The 26,654-nt window shown below is 33.8% G+C and overlaps 1 protein-coding gene across 2 annotated transcripts in view; it reads left to right on the top strand.

The window, feature by feature from the left end:
- RAB28 (RAB28, member RAS oncogene family) overlaps window positions 1-26,654 on the top strand; it is a 71,153-nt gene that overhangs the window by 3,074 nt on the left and 41,425 nt on the right. For both annotated transcript variants that reach the window (XM_016138402.2, XM_016138403.2), the window contains exons 2-4: window positions 1,686-1,782; window positions 6,844-6,932; window positions 18,062-18,191. In XM_016138402.2, the coding sequence (XP_015993888.1) occupies window positions 1,686-1,782; window positions 6,844-6,932; window positions 18,062-18,191 (316 nt within the window). The remainder of the gene's footprint in view (window positions 1-1,685; window positions 1,783-6,843; window positions 6,933-18,061; window positions 18,192-26,654) is intronic.

The following is a 26,654-nucleotide window of genomic DNA, read 5'->3' as shown; positions in this document are numbered from 1 at the left end:
TGCCTCAAAAGCATGAAGTCCTGTTTCCAAGAAAAGAACCTTAGAATTTTTCTGAATATTCATTAATATAAAAATATTGAACTCCGAGAATCTTAAAAGAAAGTGAAAACTTACTTTAAATGACATTATGCTGATGTTACATGTTCCCAGAGTTTCTCTTTGACTTATAATACTATTTCAGCCATCAATATGCTAAATATTTTGAAATATCTGTAATAGTGTAAATGGTGATAGTTATTTTTCTCTAGAACTCTGGGCCTCTTCGCAGGTGATTTTGTGCTCTAAGCTAAACAAGCTCAATGGTATAAATAAGGCTAAATGAAAAAAGGGTTTAAATAGGAGTGCTTACCTTTTTAATTCTGATTTCTCAGTTTATAGTATTGTTATTTGCTTCAAGGAACCCAAATACATTTTCATTTTGGTGAAGTGACTTTGTATTGTCTAGCAAAACATCTTTCTTGTGCTCAATAAATATTCGACCAAGTGTCTTAGAAATTTATTACAAATGTTGAGTATTTATTAAAAGAATTGGAGTTAGGGTGTGCAAATTGCCATTTGTATGACAAATACGGTTCCTGTGTCAAAAGGAATTTTAGGTTGTTTCCGTTAAAGGAATTGAAATTTGGCCAAGTTTTCTTTTGTACTGCTGTACTTACATCATAATTAATTTTAATAAGCTATCTAGGAAATTTTATCTTAAGTATTTTAGTTGACATCTAATTTTAACTTTTAAAATAAGAGAAGACTGTTTTCCCTTAACTCTGGAAATCTGTCTTGAAGAGCATAAAAGCTTCATGAAGCTGCCTTTCTTTTCTTTTTGGGGAAGTTTACAGATAAGTAAATAGTACATTTAAAATGTTTTAGAAACTTTAGAGCTATTGAGTTATTTCACGTGTTACCATAATGATTAATTATTTTTTTTGCTTTGATAAGAAATGGTACACTTAAAGCCCCAGAGTTTTGAATACAACTTTGAATTGTTTTTAAAAAATGTTTTAAAAAAAATATCGTATATATCTGTTCTGGTCATAATATTCGTGTGACTTTTAAGCTTAATGATTCTTAAGTGGAAAATATTTATTTTTGCTTGCTTAATATTAATCTCAAAATTACCAATTTTTTAAAAAAGATGTATTATCAGAATCATTCTATAAAATCGTTTTCATTTAATAGCTTTAATATTGAGAAAAATTAGACCCTTAAAGATACTACTTCTATGGGGCAGAAGAAAAGAAAAATTCTATAAATAGCCTTTCCTCTCCTCAATCAGTACTTATTATTGGCTGAGGACACTACTCAAATGAAACTTAGAGTTCTCTGAAATTTGTATTGAACTGATATATATGGACATATAAGATACAGATCTTTAATCATGATGTTTTAATTTTCTCTGTTGATAAAACTCAAATTCTAATTTCCAGTGAGAAGGAGCTTGACAATCACGGGATTTAAAGAGAGATAAAGGATTAGTTTGCTGTCTCCACTGGTAGCTGTTGGCAAGTGAAATTTACCTGGTGGAGTGTCAAATCCCTCCTCCCCTTGTAACTGATTAGAACTGCTTAAAGTTGTTTGTTGGATTAATGGGAGTACGAATATTACGAATACTTAATAAGATTTAGTAGTGATTTTGTTTACGTTTCTAAAACAAACATTAATTTTAATATTATGTGCATCAATTTTTTTAGACCTCCTTAGCTACGTGTTTTGCTCAAGAAACTTTTGGGAAACAGTACAAACAAACTGTAGGACTGGATTTCTTTTTGAGAAGGATAACATTGCCAGGTAAGAGACTAAAAGTCTTAACATAGAAAATTGTGCATCTCTTACAATAAGAGGCAGAGGCAGAGGCAGAAGTGTAGAATAAACTTGGGGCTACTTCTACATGAAAATACATGCAATAGTAAACTTGTCCTAGGGAGGTTAACTTTCATCAGCATCCACCATGAAGATATACTGTCCATGGTTGTGAGAAAAAAGTTCATGCGTGTTATGTGCCTCCACCTTCTAGTTTTTGACCACGCAGATTTTTGAGAGGATAAACAATAGTTGCTTATAAAATTCTAAAATGTTTTAAGAAATCAAATGGTATACAGTTATCAACAGATATTGTATAAACTAAATGGAAAAGACTGGAAAGGATTATTTTTTTTAAATATTATTTTGATTAGCCTCTGCTTCAGTTTTTTGTTTGAGAGAAAGTTGGACCAGAAGTATAATGTAGCTATGGAACTTCTGTGCTCTAATATGTGAATGCTGTTTTATGCAAGGCAGCATGAAATTGCTGGCATTTAATAGACCACTAAAATTTAGGGTCCCTAGGCACTCATAAAAATACAGTTTGAGCATTCAAGATGTTTCAGTTCACCATGCAAAGAAACTATTTAGATGCCAGTTGCTGCACATTTTGTGGGAAATACAGGGAAATAATAACAAAAAAAGAGTGGTTTCTGTTTTAAGTTAGTTTCTGAACAATTGGAGCTTTAAAATACTCTGTCCATTCACTTGTGATGGTTAAATTATATGTTTAAAGTATTTTATTAAAAGCAGTTTATCTTGATTGACTTTATAAACCAGTCAGTCTATCCCTCTCCTCTCTGAGGAAACCCATTTGAATAAAAACGGTTGCAAGTGTAGTGTCAGACTCATATACCAGAATGTGAATGATAGAGTGGAAAGGGGCTTACTAAATTTCGAAATTATTGAAATATTTTAATCTCTCACACACCTCCTTCTCTCAGACAACTCTTCATAAAAGTTTTAGAGCAGCTAATGAAAACTCTTGGTAATTGAATCTATTCTCTGTATTTTACTCTAGTAATATATTTTGAGATGGTCTATATTTGGCTATCAATGAAAAATAAATTAGAAGATAGAGCAAGAGAAAAGAATTCTAACTTTCATTACTGTGTTATTGTTCGGCAAGAGGTTTAAATGAGAAACACATGCGTATTTAATTTCATTCGTTTTTTTCTTTTAATGTATTAAAAACTTAAAATTTCAATTTATTTTCTCTTACGGACAGGGTGATGCTACATTCACAATATGTACAGCAGTCACTAGCAGAATACATGCACAAATCACATAATTTACATGCCGAAAACTCATTTTTACAGCAGTTTTTTCAGAGATGCCAATTGTACACAGAGAACCTCAGTATGTGCTCGGTTATTGACTGTTATCTTTTGATGCTAATTTGCAAAAGCACCTACTTTCCGTATAATTAATATTGTATAATTTTTCTGATTTTTAACTCCAAAGGCTTAAATAAAGGAGCAAGCACCTACTCAAACATTAGAAACATTTGAAGACTCGTTTTGGACATTTTATGTATTTGATATATGTGATGATTTCTGATCTACATAATGCTACCAATTTAAAAATTTTGATTACTTTGTAAAAAATATTTGGTATTTTTAAAACCCAAATTTATAATAAATATTTAGAGTTAGAAAGTATTTAGGTTAAAAAATGACATTGGGCAATGTATATTCAATGAATGTATATTTTAACATTCCTGATTAAGTTTTTATTTTGATGGGCAGAGTTCCAGAAAGAAATTTTGTTTTTTTGTAAGGCAATTGGTTTTATGCTACTTAATGGACTCAAAATTATGGGAGAAATTTCAGTAGGAAAAAATTGTTTTAATGTATCTTGTTTTTACATAATTAATAGGTACATTAAAAAGTAAGGTTAATAAATTACAGGGCTCATAGTATATTATTTTATATAGTTTAAATTTATTGTAATATATTCTTTATATACTTTAATTTCAATTGATTGTAAGTGTCAAATGTAGGATGATTATTTGTGTCATTTGCTAAAGCATTGCAGGTAGCATTATTGAATTTATAATAAAGCAGCATGGTGGTAATCTAGTATTTGTTAGCATTCTAGTGACTCTTTGTCTATTCAGGTTGTTAGCGGTGTAATACCTCCTGTCCATCTATTCACATTCTCTTCATGCAAGTTTTCAAGGTCATTACTTTGGAAATACTCATCCATTTTAGTATTTTTCATGATCCGGTATGCTGTATAGTCTGGATGCAACCACTGTGCAGATTTTACTGCTTAAAATAGTGTATCTGTTAGTCAGAGATTCTGCTGATAGAGCTTCTTAAGAGCCTTAGTCAAAATACTTTCAGGAAGCTTGTGGGTACAGTCCAGTAAACAGCGTTCTACTGTGAAAAGGATTTCTGAGTCTTCAGCACGAGAAGTGGGCAGACTTGTGTTTTTAGTTCCATCTTGACTATGCAGCACTTTAAGTAAGGTTAACCAAGGCACCAAGTGTACTTTTACAAGGTCACTGTTGAATCCTCTTTGTGGCTTTGATTCATACCAAAAGCAACTTACCTGTATTTTGTCACCTCATTTATTTTATTTTTTTCCCTAGTTAAATGTCATTTCTTGCAGAAGAGTAGGAATTTTGTAGCATTTTGCATTTGGGATTAGATTGCTGACAATTTACTTAATGTTCTTTATGAGTTAGAAATTTTATTAGATGGATTCTTGATTTTTAAAAATTTTGCAATATTGATTATTTAAATACTCATATAGCTTTATAGGTATGTCATTTTGAAAATATACTAGGAAGCTTCATGTTTATGTCTGAATATTGATTTGAATTCCATCTTTATGTAATTTCATTTTTATTTTTATATGTTAATAAGCCTCAAATTCAAATGTGGAAATTAAAAATGTATTTTTACGTATATGAAATGACTAAAGTTATTATTTGTTGAGGCTATAATGATAATAAATTTTTTTTGGCTGGCTTTGCATACTAATGGATTAATAATGCATAGCTATTTTTATTTCTGAGGTACTCGAATATGTATAAGAAAACAATCCAACAACAGAGTTTGTTTGAAAGGTGTAGATTTTTAAAATGCCCTCAATATATAAATATAAACCTCTTAGATGGGAAACAGTTGAATAAATGATTTAGAGTCTTGATATGATTGTAGTCAGAATTTGGAAACATGACCAAGGTCATGTCCCCAAGTTAGAGTTGAAGTGTTCATAACACTTAATTCAGATAAGATCTGAATATCAGAACTTAAAGGAAAAATTCGTATTTCTTGATATGAAGGTAAGTGGTAGAGTTTATTGGCCTTGAAGAGAATGAGATTAGGTGCCTTTTATTAAGTGTTGCTTAAAATCTTACTTTAAAAAAGTTAGTATTGTTAAACACTGTGTTTGAAGTAAACAAATGATTGTGAAGAGTTTTGTGAGTAAAATGAATAGATTTCTGCCTGTTTAGGGGCTTCTGCAAGTTTGATAGAATTCTAGTGTGACAGCTGGCTCTATCTTGCCTGCTTAATCTGAGATAGCATTATAGGAGAAGGATTTCAGCTTTGAATCTCGAAAAATTTAGATTTTTAAGAAATTATGTTTATACAAGTTGTTGGACAAGTCTTAGTCTGTGACATTTTGGTTTTCGTGTTCATAGAGCCTTAGGAACATTTCTGTCATTACTCAGCATTGAAAGTGTGTGTATGTGGGAATGATGACGGGTGATACACTTCAGTAGCTCTCATTAATGCTAATGGAAGTTCCTCACGTAAATCCTCTGCATGTTGGCAGATGGAACAGACCTACATCCAAATAACGGAAAGATTGTAATGCAAGCCCAACAAAACGCAGAGTTAAGGGTTAAATGTGGCTGGTTAGTCCAACTTTCTTTGCAGCTGCAAAGTTGAATGGTGTGGCTAACATTCTCTGATTTTAGTGTTTTACATTGGTATAAAATATCATCTTTATAATTTTTTTTTTGAAATGAGACCAGTTCTTTAGTTTCTAAGTTTTTGAGTTTTCCTGATTTGCAAATCGTTCAGAGAGATATATTTTTAGTAGGTGGAGCTCATTTGAACGTGCCAATTGCCCATCTTTGGAAAGAACTGCATAATTTTATTTGGAGAAATTGTTTGAAATGTTAAACTAAAAAGCAGATTGGACATGGTCTTTTTTAGTTATTAACTACATTGATTAGAATGAGCAGCTTATCTTATAAATTTTTGTTTCAACCAAATATTTTGCAAAATTGACAAAAAATTTAGGAGTGCTTTGCATTTTAGAATGCTTTTATAAGACTTGTAAAGATTTGTCACACTATTTTATGAAGGCTTTGATGCACATTATAATTCATTTCAATGGAAATGCTTTAAACAGGTATAAATGCATCATAATATTTAATGATATATAGTGTATGTATCCTATACATATAGTTCTGAAGAGGTTTATCAAATGTGTTTCTTATTGTATAGGTTAAATTTGAAGACATAATTTTTAAAATTATGTTTACAATTATATATAATAGCCGACATTCAAAATAAAGAATTTATTTGAGTTGAAACTTTGTGTCTATTTTTTTAGTCAATTATTATTCTGTGGGTTTTAGAACCTATAGAATATAGAACTTACAGAAAAATATATTATGTATAATAGGGTAGGTTGGTATATAAAGTTCAATTTTTATTTTCAAAGTATATTTTTTACCCCATGTACAAGTGTTTTATTGCTCTATTTTCTGTTTAAGAAAATATTTTTTAAGGTTTGGGAAGTTGACGAATTAAAGCTTTCTTTATTTTCCTTTGTTTTGAAGATGATTATAAATGTGGGTCCATAGAAACGAGTAAAAGTATGAACCTTAATTCCCCACTATGATTTCTTTTGACAACATTATTTCATAATTCCAAATATTTGACTATTTGAGCCTGCAGAATAAAAGGCAAATTAGATTCTGAGTTTATCATCGTGACTTAGTGCTCTATTAAACTGTTTTCAGTTGTCATATTGTTAATTAACTTCTTTTTGTATTCTTATTTTCATATATTTTACATGTAGGAAACTTGAATGTTACTCTTCAAGTTTGGGATATAGGAGGACAGACAATAGGAGGCAAGATGTTGGATAAATACATCTATGGAGCACAGGTATGACATGAGTTAATTCTGTGATTATTCCAGTACTGAAAATACTCCCCCCACAAACACACACAAGAGGGTACGCACACACAACTCTTTCTAACGTGATTTTTATCTGATACATAGGGAGGCTAAATTTATATATTTGCTAATCCTTTGGATTTGTCCTCCCCAGCGTATGTTTGGAATGATTTGGGTCAAGGAACTGATGCGACTCTAATAGCCTTCATATGCTGCTTGTATTACTAGATATTATTGTCAGCAGTCGAATAAATGTAGTGATAAATGATATTGGATATTTATTAGCTGACTTGGAACTAGTGACTACTTTCAGAATTTATAAGCTGCATTAATGAAAAATATAGAAAGGGGAAATTTAATTTCATTTTAAGTTATAAGGAAAAAAGCATTTATATATGTTTATATATTTATGTGCCATGTATTAGTCTACTAAATATTTATAGTTCTACAGATTTAATAGATATATCAATATATTGTATCAGAAAACTAAGTATGGTTAATTATATATATGAAGCACATATAATATTTTAACATGGTATGATGTATTTTCAGAAGAAAATATATGTAGAATAAGAAAACTTTTTGAATAATTATATAACAAAAATTATTTGGCAACATGAGTATATAGACATAATTTAAGTTTTTAAATTGAAATATACAAATAGGAAATACGCATGGTAGTGCTATACTTTAAAAGTTAATTATGGATATGCTATTAATTTTTAATTTTTCTTACACTTTTAATTAGCATATACTTTTTATATTACCATGCGGCTCTGGGGGGAGTTTGATGTTTTAAGTCAGAGAATCATAACAGAGTAGCATGTAAGAAACGGGTCTAGAAGACTAAGACAGAATTTTAAGCACTCTCCTTTACGAAGTTTATTGCTTGTTAAATACCATCGCCTTAATTTTGGATGGAAAATAAATTCTGAATTATTTTCTAAAATAAATGAGGCTCATAAATTCTGAATCATGCATTGCCCTAGTTTTGTTTATTATATTATTGGTATATAGATTGGGCTCTTAGAATTTTTTCTTCTTTGCCTTTTATTCTACATTGTTCTTTGTCTCCTGAAAAGTCTTTCTGCTCATTTAACATCTTCATTTGTGACCATGTGACTTAATATTTTATGCATATTAATTTTTCTCTTATAAGGTATATTTCAGATTTTTGTTTCTGAATTTATTGTTGTTTAATTTTTTGTTTTAAATTGATTATGTTTAAAGTAGCTATTAAACCAAAAAGAATTGCTGGACAGAGATCTGTGGGAAACAGCAGTTCTCATTGCATTTACTTCGTTTGCAAAATGGGATCTGGAAATAAGTCTCTTTTCTCTTTGCTCCATTAAAATCTATTTTAAGGACAGGTTGAATTTAAAAAAAAAATGAAAGTTAGATTAGCCAAGCTTCTAATTCTATTTGATTTTGAGCGTCAAGTAGAATATCTATGGTTTATAGATTTAGCTAGAACTAGTGGAGAACCAGGGTGATTTTATGCATCTCGGCAAATAATACAAAGTTCAATTCATAAATTCATTTAAAATTTAGGGGGACATAACACTCATGCTTTGGATTCTTTGAATTTTACCATACTTCAAATAATTAAAAATTTATTATCGGATATATTTAAATTTATTTAAAATGTATTAATATTTTATAATTAGGGTATTATATAAAATTAATGATATGAAATTCATATAATATAAAACGAACCATTTTAAGGTATATAATCTGTGGCATTTAGTACGTTCACAATGTTATGTGATCATCCTTTCAAATCATTTTTTTACAGTGTATATTTTATGCTGTGACATATCTGCTTACAATTAGCAGGCATTAATGGGCAAATTTGTGGAAATTTCAAAAATTTCTATCTTTTTGAGAGTTCTTGAGTTTACTAAAATGTCTCTGTTCTTTTCTAATGTACTTCATGCCTCATATTCTTCCTTAGAACTTGTCACATAAGATTTCTATTTTGAAGGTACATGTTGACTTTTTTTCTCTTTAATGGTACCTTGTATTATTTATACTTTACAATTTATGTGACTGTTATAAGCATGTACCCTATTTTATTAAACAACAGTATAGTACAGCATTTCTGAGAAGTTCATGAACATTTTCATGAAATTATCTCAGGAAACTAGGAATTCTGAGATGATGAAATGAATTGCCATAAATTAATGAGAATATAATAAATTTTATCTGCTTTCCAGAGATTCTAAATTAAATGTTATGCAAAATATATAAAGTACATTTTTTATTCAGGTTAGAGAAGCTCCGACAACAGTTCACTACCATAAATTGGGGGACATGTTACTTTTCAACAACATTATAATAGCATTTTAATATATTTAATAACTTTATATTATATAATTATGTAATCATTTTTCAAAGTGGAGCTGTACTGTTTCTAGAGTCGTCGAGATGCCGTTCATTGCCCATCTCATGCATGCTTTGGATTTTGGTGCGCATGCTGCACAACTCTTTCACAAAAATGTTTGACAAGCTGTTTTGACATTAATTGAATGTATTATTTATGATTTCGTTTTAGGTTTTCTAAAGTATGTATTGTCTTATATACATCTGGGCTGTTAAAGTAGTGAATCTGTTGTTTTTAAAGCTTTTCTTAACATCCAAGAAGAAGCTTATTTGTAGTCTGGGAATTAACTTAGATTCAAATAAAACTGGTTATTTTACCCTCTTCATTTCCCTCCTCCTGACCCCCCATCCCCAGTGATGTTAAATTTTTAGCAATAATCTGTTGAATAGTTGGTTGAAGCAAAATTGAATTGACATCCAAGAAGGAATTAGTGAGATTTTGACAAGAACTAGTTCTAATAATTGAAGTATATCTCAGTTAAATTCCCAGATTTTGAGTTACCTTAAATTTTCTAGGAGTCTTCAGAAAGATGTTATAGGCTATTTTTCATAGTGGTTACAAGCAAACACACAGTACATAGTGTTTAGTGCCCTGTAACCTGTGGCTAACAGAGGCTAATAACAAACCTCAGAGAGGACTGGATGTTTCATTTTTGTAGCTCTTTCCATCCTGGAATCTAAGTGGTTTGCAAACACTGCCCTACTGAGCATAAACTCAATGAAGGATAGTCATTTGTGAGGTTAAACATTACCACTACTGTGTGCCAGTGCCCCACACGGATGAGCCAGCCTGTTAACCACTGACAAAAGGATTTGGTGTCTGTGTGACAGCTTGGGAGAGAGCGCATCTCCAAGCTGGGCTCCGACACCCTCTGCTGTCCTTTACTATGGAGTTTTTAGTATGATATTGGCAACTTATAACTGATCATATTTTCAGACCTCTCTTGCATTACTCTTCTACATACAGATTGCACTTTTACATAGCAGAGTGTATATACTGTTATATGTGCACGTACATAGACTTACCTCTTTGGGAGCTTGTAATTCAAGCCCCCTCAGAGCCCTGAGTCTCACCACATCCGTCAACCCAGACCTTTTCTGACTCCTTCTAGAAATCTGTCAGAATCTTCTCAGCCACTAGACAATGCAATGCCCTCAGAAATCCAACATGTGATCTCAAGTATTATGACTATCGTTTTTTATTTAATTTATTTCTATATATAATTAAAAACTAAAGTAGATTATTTGTCATACAAATCAGGGAGAAAAATACCTGCATTTTTGGGAATAGGGAATCTTTTATTTTGGGGAAGGTTAAATTAAGTGTGTACTGTGCCTATTAAATTTTAGAAGTAAATCTGTGAAATACCTTATAAGACTGTAAAGTACTGCCACCATATTTGTTTCTTTGAGACTGCTACAAGTTATTCCTTTGTAACTGTATCCATTTGATTTAGTAACTTATCATGCTTATGAGATATGGTGATAAGTGATATTGAGAAAAACAAAGTACTATGTAGAGTAACTGTGATATTTACTAAAAGTCTTGAGGTTTACCAAGAGAAGGGGTGGTAGTATCTTTTGGGATTGCAGGGGGAAAAAGTCAGGGTATAGAAAGTGGAAGAAATTATTATTGAAGAATTTGAAGATATAAAAGGATTTATTAAACTTGAAATCTGATTTTTAAAAGTCCTGGCAAAAAGGTTCAGGAAGAGGAGCATTTGGGGGCTAAATTGGGAATAGGAAGTACAGGGAAGTATGGGAGTGAAGATAGGAAAAGGACATATGGAGGATAGATGGGTGACAAGAGAGGCTCTCAGGGACATGAGACGTGGTGATGGGTTTAGATAGCCACGAGATTGTTAGGAAAATTATTTCTAGCATTCCCTAGTAGATTCTTCTCAGACTTCAGTTGTTACTAAGATGTGTTGGACTTCTGACGGAGTTCTATTTTCCAGTGGCTGAGAAGATTCTGATAGATTTCTGGAAGGAGTCAGAAGAGGTCTGGGTTGATGGATGTGGTGAGAGACTCAGGGCTCTGAGGGGGCTTGAATTATGGACTCCCAAAGAGGGGAGCACTTCGAAGTCTGGCTTTGGTATGCTGACTGGGTAGAGGGCCCTGGGAGTCAATGGCTGCTTATATGAGTTTTGGTAGTTTGTGCATTTTAAAGAATTAGTCTATTTCATTTAAGTTGTCAGGTTTTAGCCATAGAGTTGTTTCTCTTATTCCTTATTATCCTCTAAAGTCTATGGGATCAGTAATTATAACTCTTTACTAATTTGTCTCTTCTCTCTCCCCACTGTCCCCAACGTTATTTTATTGTTTTCCCGTTTTCAATTTTATTGATCTCTATTCTAATTATTATTATTTCTTCTGTTTGCATTAGGCTTAAATTGTTATTCCTCCTCAGTTTCCTAAAGTGGAAGCTTGAGTTCTTGGTATCCTTTTCTAATATATGCATTTAATGCTGTATACTTTCCTCTTAAGTACTGTTTGGGCTGTGTGCCAAAAGTTTGATAGGTTGTAGTTTTATTAGTTTAAGATTTTTAAGTTCTTTTGAGGCTTTTTTTGGATCTGTATGTTATTTTGAAGTATGTTGTTTAATCTCCAAATATTTTTGAGTTTTTCCAGCTATCTTTGTATTACTGATTTCTACTTTATTTTCATTATAGTCTACTAACATGCATTGTATGAAATCTATTATACATTTGTTAAGGTATGTTTTATGGCCTAGAATGTAGTCTGTGTTGGTGAATGTCTCATGTGAGCTTGAGAACATTGTAAATTATAATGTTGGAGTCTTCTATAAATGTCAATTAGATGAAGCTGATTATTAGTGCTGTTCAGGTCAGCTGACTGATGATTTTAACTGGATGTATCAATAACAAAGGGGTGTTGAAGTCTCCAATTCTATTAGTGGATCTGTGGATTTGGAGTTTCTTATAATTCTATCAGTTTTGTCCTCATATTTTGATACTCTGTTGTTAGTCGTATATGTATACAAAGCATTGGTGTGTCTTCTTGGAGAATTGACCCCTTTATTATTTTGCTAATCTTTATACTTTAATACAGTTTTCCTTGCTCTGAAGTCTGCTTTGTCTGCAACTTAATATAGTAACTCTATAGTTTTGTTTTTATTAGTGTTAGCATGGTATTTCTGTATCCCCTTACTTTTAACCTGTGTCTTTATATTTAAAGTTAATTTCCTATAGTAAACATATAATTGAGTCTTGGTTTTCATCTGCTCTGACAATATCTGTCTTTTAATTGGCATATTTAGACCATTCACATTAAATTGATCGTTAATGTAGTCAGGGTAATATAGCTATCATGTTTGTTCTCTATTCCTCATGCTGTTCTTTCTTTTTTCTTTTTTTTTCTATTTCTCTTTCGATGTTTTCTGGTTTTATTTGAGCATTTTATCTTCTCTCAGCCTATTAATTATACTTATAACTTTTTTTTTAGCATTTTTCTCTAGAGTTTGCATACAGCTTTAACTAATATGAAGCCACCTTCACATAACCCGATATTGCTTCACCTGTAGTTCAGATACTTCGTAAAAGAATATTCTCAATTCATTCCTCCCATCCCTTGTGGCGTTGCTGTCATCATTCTGCTTGTCCATGTGCTAAAATACACTCAATACATTATTACTACTATTAGTTTAAACGACAAGCACTTGTTCTTTCTCTGATATTCTTCCTTTCTTTATGTAGAACTGAATTTCTGGCCAATCATATCATTTCTTTTTCCCTGAAGAACCTCTTTTAATCTCTTTCTTCCAGGGCAGGTCTGCTAGCTATGAATTCCTTCAGTTTTCGTTTGAGAAAATTTTTATTCCTCTCACACTTAGGAATGATAATTTTATATATAGCATTCTAGATTGGTTTTTTCCTTCTTTTACCACTTTAAACATTTCACTTTATTCTTTTCTTACATGGTTTCCGATGATAAATTCTCTATTCCTCTTAGCCTTATTTCTCTTTGAGTAAGGCAGTCCCCCTCTGAGCTTCTTTCGAAATTTTCTTTCTGTGTTGTTTTACGCAGTTCGAATATATGATGTGCCTAGGTGCAGATTTTTTGGTATTTGTCCTGCTTGGTGTTTTCTGCGATTTCCGGATCCGTAGTTCGGTGTCTTTAATTTTGGCATTTCTTGGCCATTATTCCTTCAAATATTTCCAAAGCCCCACCCTGTGTTCTGTTTCCGATGTTCCAGTTCCAGGTACGATATGCCCTTCCGAATTGTGTCATAGCTCTTTGCTCTTCTGTCTTCTTCATTCTTTCTTCTCTTTGCATTTTACTTTTGGAAGTTTCTGTGACTTGATCTTCAAGCTCCGGGATTCTTTGTTGGGCTGTGTCCAGCCTACGGATGAGCCACCAGTAGCATTATCCATCTCTGTTGCAGTGTTTTTGATATGTAGCATGCCCTCATTTCCTTTTTATTCTTTAGAGTTTCCTTTTTTTCCCCCTTTTTTTTTGCGTACATTACCCACCTATTGCAGTTGTCTGCTTTTCCCATTAGAACCTTTAAATCCGTGGTGTGGTAATTCCAAAATCTGTATCATATCCGAGGCTAATTTTAATGCTTGCTTTTTTTTCAAACTGCTTTTCTTTTTCTTTTTCTTTTCAAACTGCTTTTTAGCGTTCCTTCTAATTTTTTGTTGGAGAGCTAGACATGATGTATTAAGTAATAAGAACTCAGGTAAATAGACCCATATTGAGAAGTTTTATGTTAAGTTGGCCAGGAGTTGGCCTGTTTAATGTTTGCTGAAGCTGTAGGTGCCAGAGACATCAAATTCCTTTTTGTCCTTGTTTTTTTCTCTCTTTTTTTGGAGCATCTCAAAGAATTTTTCCTTAGCTGAAGCTTGTGCCTTACAGCTCTTTCCGCTGTATTCCACGCTGTTATTCTGGCGCCTTCTTGATGTTGTGGTTAAGTAGGGGGAGAGGGAGCGTTCTCTTTCTTATGATGAAGTCACAGCCTTTTAGTGGCCTGGCGTCCTTGGGCTTTGGCTTTCACAGGTTTTCTTAGCGCTTCCCACTTAGGGGAGGCAGAGTGGCTAGAGGGGCTTGAGTTGGGAACTGCCCTTTTCTGTAAGACTCTGATTAAGCTTTTTTCACCTGGAGAGTTTGCTTTTTTTCTAGATATTGCCCTGAGCATATTTTACAGTTATCACTTTTCTCCCTTCCCATGCCAGGGCTATGAAGGTATCTTTCTTGACCTCCACCAGGAGGATATGGTGGAGTTCCTGGAGGGCACACCCAGTGCCCCAGAGACTGTGTCCCCCAGGAGTTTCTCCTTCTCAGGCTAGACCACACTCAGCCTCCAGCAGTTTGTAAAAATTATCATTTAAATGAACATTCTTACCATTCAATGGCTCTAACAGTTTCTGCTCTAGGTACTCAGATTTTGGCTGTGATTCTCTGAAATGACCTGTCTCTCCAAATTTCAGGGTGGCAGTTTGTCTGGGAAACTCACCTTTCTGTTATGTCCAAGAAAAGTCATTGATTTTCAGCTTTGTTCAGCTGAAACTGAAAGCCCTAGAATCTCTCTTTTTTTTTATTTTTTTAAATTATTTTTCAATAATAGTTGACATGAAATATTGTATTAGTTTCAGGTGTGCAACATAGTGATTAGACACATATATACCTTACAAAATGATCACCCTAATAAATCTAGTACCTGTCTGGCCTAGAATTTCTTTTGTACTTTAGTGTCTTTGGTTTTCTTATTTTCCCTTCTCATATTTTCACCATAGTGGTGAAAGTCAAAACTGATACACAGTTGTCCTGTTTGGAGGAAAGATAAAATTGTAGTTTTTATATTAATTGATACTGAGAATGGGCTACGTGAGCAAATAGATGTTTGGGTTGGTGCATAGCTAGAGTAATAAAAAGGTGTTTATCCTGTCTTATCTGATGAGTCCTGGAAGATTTATAGGTCTCGCAGGACACTGTGGTAGATCAGGAATTGGCAAACTTTTCCTTACAGAGCCAGATGGATAATATTTAGGTGATGCCGGCCACACTGTCTCTGCTGCTGCAGCTGCTCAGCTCTGCAGTCATAGTGCAAGAGCAGTTATTGACAACACCTAAACTGATGCATGCCACTGTTTCAGTAAACGTTTTTTTAAAAATATGGGCTGTGAGCTGGATTCGCGCTAGACTAGAACCCCTAGTCTAGCTTAATGGTATTTAATTTTTATTCCATAGCTCTGTCTAGTACAGATTATCAGGAGATAGTGGCCATGTTTTATTTGAATATATTCTGTCATGTTCAGATATTGACTCATGTCGAGATGAAGATTTTCATGTATTAATTGGGAGAGTTCCAGGATCTTAAGGTTCAAGAGGCAGCATAGGTCAAGGCTTAGTTTATGAGTGTAAAAACTACCTTAAAATTGCCTTGAAAATATAATTCTTATTCACTCAGAATAATAATAATAAAAATTCCCAACGCTGTGTATTATGTCAGTTTTTAAGTAAGTCTGTTTTTATTATTTCGCTTAATCTCTTAGGCATGACGAGTACTGCAAAGGTAGGTGACAGAAGCATTGCCCGAGGTCAGGAGGCGGTGGGGCCAGGGCTGCAGCCCACGGGCTTCCAGGGTGGAGCTCTATAACCCAGTGTGTGGTAGCGCTCACGTCAGCTGGAGGCAGTGTGGCTAGAGTGAAGATTAGCTTTCTTTAGAGGTCAGTTCTGGGGCATTATTCTTAATAAGAAAAGTGGGATTATGCTCATTAGTTCAAATAATTCTTTGTTGGACATTATTTCAGTGCATCTGGGACGACAGACAAATAGATGTCTGTGTTAGTAAAATGAATCAGACAAGAGATTTCGCATAAAAATTATAGAATATTTTAACTGGAAGAGATTTTAGAGACTTTAACTCAATTATCTAATTTTGGAGGCAAACAGCCTGAGACCCAGAGAAATGAAGGGACTTGGGGGCCAGTGTAGTTTAATAGAAGAGCATGGTACTGGCAGGGTATATCGGTGATGTGCTGGAGAGTTGATTGGTAACATTTCTGGAGTTTTTTTGAGCTAGTTGTTGAATACATTTATGATAAAACATTATATATAAACTTATGAATTATATTAAAAGCAAAGATATGCTCAGAATGCATCGCTTTCTAATTGTTTTTCTATCTGTTATCTGTGCTCTTGAGGTTATTTACGTTTGGTTGATCTATATGGCGGAAATGCTGTATAGTGATGTCCTGCCCATGCTGTATAGTGACTTCAGTAGCTTGAAAATGTTCACAAAGCAGTATTTACACCAAAGAAATGGACATATTCTACAAATAATACTCTCCCCGCTCCCACCCCTCCCATGCCCTCAGCCAGTTGATTCGTATTTATCAGAATGTCACTGACCGTGACTTCTGAGATGTATACTTGTCTGTTTATGTGCTTGGCTTTGCTGCAGGACTGTGAGTTCCTTGAGGTTTGGAGTTTATATCCCTAGCATCCAGCACAGTGCTTGGCATATAGTTGGCAGACAAATGTTTGTCGAATGAATGAGTGAACTTTAAATTTATTCAGTCCTTGGTTCGAATCCTGGCTCAATTAATTACTTAAGTAGCTGTGTGACTTGGTTATTTTAATCTCTGTTTATTAGTAAAATGAGGATAATAACACTGGTTGTACATGATTGTTAGGAGGATTAATGAAAAGATCCAGATATCTGGTACATTGTAGGTGCAAAAAAGTAGTCAGCATTTATGATTATAACCTAAGAAGAAGGAGACATAAATGCCATTGGGGTCTAGACTTATATTGTATGCAGAGTTTTATATTAAGTGTTTGACCACATACTGGATGAGAATCAAGAATGTGGCACTGTTATTTTTGTGTGTGTACATACTTCTCCTTCCCACACAAAATAATGGGATATATTAAAAGGAATATGATATATAAGAGGCAGGAAGCAATCCTTCTGTTATATTTGGCTTTGCCTATGTTCTTATTACAGTATCATGTCCAGTTTTATATTGCTTATTTTAAAGAGGATGTCAAAAAACTGTATGTAGAGTGTCCTGGGAAGAACCAACAACTATGATTAAAGGGATAGAAAATAGGTCCTTTGAGGCAAGTTTAAGGAATTGAGTTTTGCTTATTCTGGAAAGGAGACAGTAAAGGAGTTTCTTAACTATCTTCAAGAACATGAAGGGTTATTATAAGGAGGATACTATCATTTTGTTCTCCAAATGCACAGAGGACCCAGAGAGGAAATCGACTTATTTCATTTAAAGAAAATTGTGTTAAACACTGAAATTGACTATCAAGGGATGTCATGGAATCTCCATATTTTTGAAAATATTTAAGAAGAGCAGCAGCAGATGGTTATTTATTGAAAGGCTTAAATGTTTGACCTCATGAAAGTACAAGGCAGGATTTTAGACTTTGCAGCTTTTCCACCTCTGTGGTATGATTTTCCTACATTTATTATAATTTACCAAGCATACCCCAGATATCTTACTGGGAAACCACTCGCTATCAATAAAATTATTATTTACCTTGCATTGCATTATAATTGCTGGATTTATTTTGAATGAAAACATTCAGTATTATCTGACTGCTAGTAACTAAATCAAAGTTAGTTTGTATGTAAAACAGTCCTCATTCGCATTTTTACATTCTACTAGGTATATCTGAAGCATGACTTAAGAGTATTTAATATTAATTGTTTTTCTAGTAGTGCATTACAAATATCTTGTAACTCTTTTTGTGACAGGGAATCCTCTTGGTATATGATATTACAAATTTTCAAAGCTTTGAGAATTTAGAAGACTGGTACGCCGTGGTGAAGAAAGTGAGTGAGGAATCAGAAACTCAGCCACTGGTTGCCTTGGTGGGCAACAAAAGTAAGTTATTAATGCTTGTTTATGTATAGTACAATTTGTTTGTCTATCCTATTGCTTTAATTCCTAAAAAAAAAATTGATGTTTGGAAACACACATAGATGCAGCTTTTCTGGAGCGAGCAAATTGCTTAAGGAGAAAATTCCTAAAGATGTGTACAGTCTTTTCAGTAATAGTTTTGATGCTTGATCTGTCATAACTGCTCTGCTGCGTTGGCCAATTCCGGTTAAGGTAAGTTTTGTTCTGTGTGTTTTGGCTTCCCGATGTCTAAGGAGGCAGTGTAGACAATAAAGAACAGCAACGCAGCTGCAGATTTTATGATGCTGCACTGTAGCTTCAGCTCTGCCCCAGAGATTTTGCGAGATACATTTCATTAAATGATCCCCTCTTCTAGTGAAGGAAGAAGGGTCTGCGTGGAATTTAGTGTGTGTTGTTCCCTGCTCCCATCTCTCATAAAGTTCCTTTTCTGAATTTTTGAGGTTGGTTCTGAAATACAGAGTTTTCTTCTTTTTGAGATAAAGTATATTATGATGGGGAAGAGTAGTGCTTAGTAAAAATGTTGAATAAGTAATTGTTGACATCTGTCTTTTGGGCTACGATATACAGCATATAAAAATTATATGACTGAATGTAGTATAAGACTTTTACTTGGTTTGTAGTCCTACAATACAGTTACTTGGAAAAAGATTCCTAAATAAGAGTTTTCAAATATATAAAATATTACGATGTGACCTAATCTTTTGCAACTTATTTAAGGACAGAAAAAGAGAAAATGAAATCCAATTATACCATGGAGGATTTAGGTCAGGAACTGTTTCCTGATTACAAGCGTTGTTAAATCAATACCCAAGTATACTACCAAGAGAATTATCTTCTCCAAAAGTCTTTAAAAGTTTAGTGCATTTTTTTTGTCTGTAATTGTTTAGGAAATAGTACTTCCTGAATGACTAAACCAAGATTGCTTTATTATGTGGTTTTGCACACTTAAATGAACATTTAATAAATCCAAGTCTTTAAAACCATTACAAAACAGGTGTGAATATCATTACTCTGAAGAGTTAAAAATACAAATTTTATAATGCTTTTAGAAAACAGTGTTACATATCACAAAATGAATGGCGTGGGTAAAAAATATAGTTGTTTTTTTTTAAGCTTTAGTTAAATTTTAACTCATGTATTTTTAAAATAATTCTAATTGAGCCAATCAAATGCTGTTCAATTCATTGAAATCCCTCTTTACGAATCTTAAGTTTTGATGAGCTTAGGTTCTGTTTCTAAGTAGAACTTTTCAATTTAGGAGATCACTTTTTGGTCATTATGTTACCAAAGCATTGGCTTATTTTATGGTTAAATTTGTGCTTAATTTGCGGTTTCCCATCACCTTTTGGGAAATTATAGAGTAAGGAAGAGGCGGAGGTTGGGATTTGTTTTTATTTCTTTCGGGATATAATCTAACCACCATCTGGAGTAATGGCGTTAGTGGTGCCTAATTATATATATTATGTGTTCATGCTATCCTGTGAGGCATCTAGCGTTGGTCAGTGTCAAAGACAGGATATCAGACAAGATGGGCTAATGGGCTGAGCTCGTTGTATCATTCATAGGTTTAAAAAAATTTATATAAATTATTGGAATTTACTCAAAAATTGCAATGTTATGTTTGAGATTTAATAGCATAAAAGTCAAAAGAATTTTTTCACTTTCAGCTTAGCTCTAACCCCTTTCTTGTATTTATAATATTCTTTCAAAATGAATTCCTATAATAGAGTATGCAGTCACATAGAATTTATATATGTGAGTGAAGAGATTAAAATGAACATTTTCCTGAATATTATTTACTGCACGATCTGTCACTGGCCCAATTTCATATGATCATGTAATGAAAAATCTTAAAATTTGTTTCTAAGTTGAGGTTACATCAGTGTAGTAGTATGTGTTCATTTTCTTTTCTGGGAGTATAATTATATTAAAAAGCAAAGACTTCACAGACAAAGCAAAAGAAACGTGATGGGAAGACATCTGAAACTGGATTATTATGCTCATTGTCTACACATAATCTTCTGCCTAAATGTGCATGTGAAATTCATTATTCTGTCCTAGTCTTTGCAACTTGGATAGAAAGCATATGTTGAAAAGAAATGTGTGGAGGCTGTAAATATATTGGCCACAGTAGCCAGCTTTTAGCTAAAGGTTAGTACAAGGTGGAGAGAAAATTTTCATACAAAGTATGTACCTGTTAATTTGTTCCATAGTAAGAGCTTATAATTAGTAAGTTGTAAAACCATTTGCTTTTTATTAAAATATAGTAAACTCTCAGAAATTTGGACTGAGGATCGAGGATAGTCTTAGGTAAGGATGAGTTATAGGTTTAATTTTATTATGTTTAAATATAAGGAGTAGTTAGAGTGAAAAGGCCAGCATGGACTTACTTTATTTAATACATAGATAGAATTGGTAATTATTAAATAAATTATTTCAGTATATCATACTTAAAATAGTTAAATTTATTGAATTTATTTTATGTTCTGTGCTGAAAGAATAACTACGAGACTAGCTAAGTGTTCTTCGTACTAATTCAATTTTAAATGAAGTTTTGAGTTGTGGTTAAGAGCATAGGACTTTGAATTTTGACAGACTATGCTTACAAGCCTGATTTCTTTACTTAATAACACTGTGACATTGGGCAAACTACTTTATATCTTTGTTTTTAAATTAATTTATTTTTTAAATTTATTGTGACATTGATGAACAAAATCTAGTAAGTTTTAAGTGTACAATTCAACAGTAAGTCATATATATTGCATTATGTGTTCGCCACCCCATAGTTAGATTTCTTTCTGTCACCACAGAAAGAAATATTTGATCCCTTTTACCCTATCGACCTCTCCCTTTCCCCCTAAACTCTGAATTACTTTATATCTTTAAGCCTCAAATTCCTCATCTGGAAATAAGGTTAGTAGTTCCTGTCTGATAAAATTGGTTTACGGATTAAATAAGATAGTACATGAAAAGCACTTAGCTTGTGATCTTATACAGTGTAAGTGCTCAGTAACTATTAGTTATTATCATTAATCATAATAGCCTTTTATTTTTATTTTTTAAATTATGTTTATTGGGGTAACATTGGTTAATACAATTATATAATTTTCAGGTGTACATTATACTTTGGTATCTGTATATTCCATAATAGCCTTTTAAAAACACTGATTATAGCTTTAATTTGAATGGTCGCAGATTGTAAATTAGTATAGCCGAAATGTTTTATGAAAGTGGCCCGGAGGAAGTGATTCCTAGAGGATTCCTTTGTCATCGCCTCATTCCTTGCGCTCGCCCCAGCCTGGCAGTGCTCACAGCACGAGTCGGGCAGGGCGGCCGTTCGGCAGGCATGTTGGCGCGCCAGCTGCGTGTGTTCAGCTCGTCATCGTTAGTTTGCACGAAGGCAGAGCCAGAGTGAGTGCTTAGGTAGCCATCGGACTTTCTAACCCAGGTCTTAATTTTTACCTTTTTCTCTACCATCTTCTAATTTTCTAAAGATTTGACTGCCCTTTTTTTGTGTGTGTGTGTTTAGTTGTTGGGATTAATAAATATCGTTATGTCCATATCTTTATAGAAGGCCCTACTTTTCCCTAGTGAGGTAAAAATAAATTCTTGGTAGGTGAGTTTCAAAATGAGCAAGAGGGTAGGTCGTTTACTTATTCCATGTCTCTTACAAGATGTTCTGTCGAAGTCTGATCATGCCTACAGCCCCCTGTGGAATGAGGTGTCTGACAGGGCACAGACGCAGTCACATAAGCACCCGGAAACAATTACATAACCATCTAGGGCGACTTTTGCAATGCAGGGAGTGCAGAGCACCAGGCCTACCGCTCGGTTTCCTGGCCTTGAAGGCGTTGGTCTTCCAGCGTTGGGGCACTCTCACTTGATGGGAGCCTACACTGCAGAGCTCAGGGATTTCCCCTTTACGTCCACTTATGGGCTTATTACGGGTGGACCGTGGCCATTGCCTAGCACACCACTGTTACCTCTCGCGTGAACTACTGCAGCAGCCTCATTACTGTTCTTCCTGCTCCTGGCTTTGCTCTTCTACAGTCTAGTTCCCAAATGGGAAATCATAATATATGACTCTTCTCTTTAAAGCTAGCGCTAGTGCTTTCTCATCACACTTAGAATGAAATCCAAACTCCTTATCCAGGTTTACCAAGCACTAGGTGATCTCAGACCTCATCTTCTTCTACATGCTTCTTTGCCCACTATATGCATAAGGCACATTTGTCTTTTTTTCCATTCCTAAAACATTCCAAATTAATTTGTACTTTAGGGTTTGCTCTGCTCGATAGGACTTTCCTTCTAGTCTTTGCTTGGCTAGCTCCATGTTGTCATTTGGATCTCACCTTAAATGTCATCTCCTCAGGGCTGCCTTCCTCAAACACTCAATCTAAAGAGGAGGCATCTGTCAGGACATTCTATCAGGACGTTCTGTTTCTGTCATCTGCATAGTCTCATTGCCATCTGATATTGTTTCTTGTTTGTTTCTCATCTGTCTTTTCTCACTAAAATCTAAACTCTGAAAGCTAAGGACCTCATCACTTAGAACAGTGCTTGAATGAATGAATACTGAATGAATGAATAAAAGCCTTTTCATGGAGACTGTTGAAATTAGAAGTGTTTATGGCCCAGGATGTGTTATTCAGGGAAAATAGTTTTCTTAATGAGGAAAAAACACATGTAGATACAAGGAGTCTGTTCGATGGCCGTCAGGCCCAAGTGGTGTAATTCCATCCTGGTGAGTACCGTCGGAGACGGCTTAGTAGGAAATACATCAAAGTTCTGTTACACTGGGTCATGTTTGAGATAAAATGTCATAGATTTCAATGTCATGATTTTAAGGTAAGTCAATATAAAAGGATTAAGAATATCACTTCCTCCCCCAAACTAGTGACTTCTACATAATGGTAGAACCTAACACTTTTGACTTTTTGCTTACAAATATTTTATTTTTGTGTTTATTTTCAGAAATCATAATCCGTGCAGAAGTGCAGTCAAAATTTTTCCCCCGTGTTTCAGGGAATGTTCAAATTGAAACAAAATGGACATTCAGGAATATTAATTTTTAAAAAAATAATTTTAAATTCAGTCCATGTTTTATAATCACATGGCATTTTAATTTGTCATTTTGTTATTTTCTGTCTATAAGCTGTTATGTTTTCCTACTATCTGATCCATCAGCTTGTTTCTCCACTGACTAGCTAACATTCTCAGTTGGATAGATTGTAAACAGAAATTAACAGGGGTTGCATAGGAGCTGCCCTCTTCCTGATTTACAGGTTCTTAGTTAGTGGAGGGGTAGTGGTTATCCATAACTTGCATTCGGGGTAGGAATTATCATGCTCTGCGATAGAGTGAATGGATGAATGATTCCTACTCTTAAAGATATTAACCAGATCCTTTCCCAAATAAAGACTAATAACTCAGATTTTTAAACAATCTTCGTGACAGATGAGGGCATAGAGAAGAGTGCATCAACACTAATTAACAATGTCGAATGTATATTCTTCTTAACAGTGATTGATTCTTCTTGGAGTACTATCTCTGCCCAGGAAGTGATGTTTTACACTGCCAGGTTCAGAGGTTACATTTTAATGTACCCTGTAAGTTGTGTTCTCTGAACTCAGTGGAAATGTATTAGGAAAAGTAAATTTCAAGTTGAAAATTTTAGCGATGCTCTCAATAAAATTATCACGAGACTTTAAAAGACTATTTTTTATTCTCCAGTAATAGAGTAGTATAAGAGATGGTTATAGTCCAGCTCGAACAACCTCAAGGGAATCCACGTGAAAGTACGTGCCTATACTGTGACTCTTGCCTCTTAAAAAAATTCTTGTTTTATCTGGAGAGTAGAAATGAGAAACTGTGAAGTAGGTAACATTTACTTAGTTGGATTCCTATTTTGAAGGATTCATATTAACTTCTATAAAATTTATCATCCACAATATTATAACAAAGTGAACGAGTCAATCATTATTATCAGTTTGCTTAAGAAAGTTTGTAATTTATAAAGTATAAACAAAAACTTTTGAGGATTTGAAAAGTTCATTTTGTTTATACATTCTAAAGTAAAACATTCTGCCATCTTCTCCATTTGTTTTAATACTTCGATATTTTGTGTTCTGGGAATAGTAATCCCAAAGTATTAGATCCGACTGTCTTTTTCAGATGAACTTAATATTCCTGTTTTGATTGCTTCACTTTTTTTTTTCTTTTTCCTCTCTTCATATAAGTTTGTCAAATAGAGCTACAATTATTCATTACAGGATGCTGGTAGCATCTTATTGTGATACTGATAGCATCAATACTCTGTACACTAAATGAGAGAGTATTTAATGTATACACTTACAGCTGTTCTTTTATATGACACTTCACACTCCTGCTGTACTTTCAGAACGTTTTGATAGTATTGCAAATTTAATTGGGTAATTAGTTTCCTCACGTTAAGTGCATAACCTTGCATCCGGACTGGTGTTGTGACTAATAATTGGGGAAGAAAATGTAAAGTGAGTGCTTTTTCATAATGCTAATCAAAAATGATTTTTCACCTGACAGTTTTTGCAGTGATATTATGTAATTTCATAGTTACTTTTTTAGATAATCTACTTTGAACCTTTGACAGTATTACACTTTACTTAGCTTGAGAATTATGTAGGTTTTTGTGGTTTTGTTTTGTTTGTTTTGGGGAAGTGTGTAAGCATTTTGGTCATAATTTATATGATTTCTGCCCATCTTCTCATTGTCATGATAGAGAAAGTTTATTAAATGTTAAAGCGTAATCTACTTTACTCTTATGAGGAATCTCTGATTTTAAATTTTAGAGGAAATTAGTTTTTAAATATTAAATTAATATGAAATAATATTAAAAGGACACACACAAAAACATCTTTTTTGAAAAGGTGTGAAATTTTCATGCACGCAGCCTCAGCTCCTTGAATAGCTCAGTTTGCAGGGTGTGGGACAAGCCCCATGCAGGCGACAGAAACGCCAGCGGGGCTCAGAAGACCTCAGCTTTTGTCCTCATGTTGTCCTTTTATCAGCCGCGTGACCCTGGGCAATTCACTTAGGCTCATCCTCATGTATAAAATGAGGGGATTGTGCCAGGTGATTGTAAGTATGTTCTGTTCCTAAAATATGATGACTCACACTATGTTCAGTTGTAAGTCTGTTTAATTGAACATATTTATTGCAATACAACTTATAGAGAGTTTAATTTTAACTTTATGTGTAGTTTAAACCCTTTCTTGTCTTTGCAGAGATGATTTCTTAGGCTCAATTTATCATTCACTCGTTAGATTATTAAAAATCCAAAATGGTACAGGCACTATGGAAAACAGTCTAGAGGTTTCTCAAAAAGTTAAAAATGGATCTACTTTTGACTCAGCAATCACTCTGCTGGGTATTTATCCAAAGAAAACCAAAACAATAATTTGTAAAGATCTATGTACCCCTATATTCATGGCAGCCCAATTCACCGTAGCCAAGATACAGAAGCAACCTGAATGGCCATCAGCAGACGGTAGGATAACAGAGAGATATGATTTCACTTATATGCGGAATCTAAGGAACAAAAAGAACAAACTAATCAAAAACACTCACAAATATAGAGGACAATCTGGTGACAGCCAGAGGGGAGCGGGGTTGGAGGACTGGGAGAATGGGCTGAAGGGTTAAAGAAGAACAAATTCGTAGTTGATAGATGGTCACAGGGATGGGGAGCATGGCATAGGGAATGTAGTTAGCTATGTGGAGAGCCAAAGGAGAGAAGGAGAAATTAGGGGATCATTTTATAAACTATATAAATGTCTAACCAATGTACTGTATACTTGAAACTTATAATAAAAGAAAATCTATTTTTTATGTGCATGGATATGTGCATATATTTAACAACAACAACAACAACAACAACAACAAATCTAGCTAAGATTTTTTGAATTCTTACTACTTGCTAGACATACCCTGAAAATATGATCAGCTTTAGAAAGGTTTTGGGGGGCTCCAAAAATGCATTTCTTTTTAACTTAAAATTGTTCTTGTGCTTAGAATTTAAGTACTTTTCATTTTCTGTGACATTATTTTCTAAAATTTTACATGAATGCCTTAAAGGTTTTTGCAGTATAAACTGATTCAGCAGGTATTTTCTGTTTGCTCTAATGTTGCCCTTCCTTCCTTCTTTCCTTCCTTCCTTCCTTCCTTCCTTCCTTCCTTCCTTCCTTCCTTCCTTCCTTCCTTCCACAGTCTGCGAGCACATACCTACCTGTCTAGGTGTAAGGGATACAGAAATGGACAGAGAGGCAAAAATCCGTGTTCTCATCTTGCTATGTTCCGGTAGAGGAAGATAGGCACTAAGTAAAATATGTAATATGTTAAATGGTGATAAGCATTCTGAAGATAGATAAAATGGGGGAGGGAGGTAAAGGA

Source organism: Rousettus aegyptiacus, unplaced genomic scaffold (genome assembly GCF_014176215.1).
Source record: "Rousettus aegyptiacus isolate mRouAeg1 unplaced genomic scaffold, mRouAeg1.p scaffold_m13_p_10, whole genome shotgun sequence".
In the NCBI taxonomy this organism is placed as follows: Eukaryota; Metazoa; Chordata; class Mammalia; order Chiroptera; family Pteropodidae; genus Rousettus; species Rousettus aegyptiacus.
This window is presented reverse-complemented; position numbering and strand designations above follow the sequence as displayed.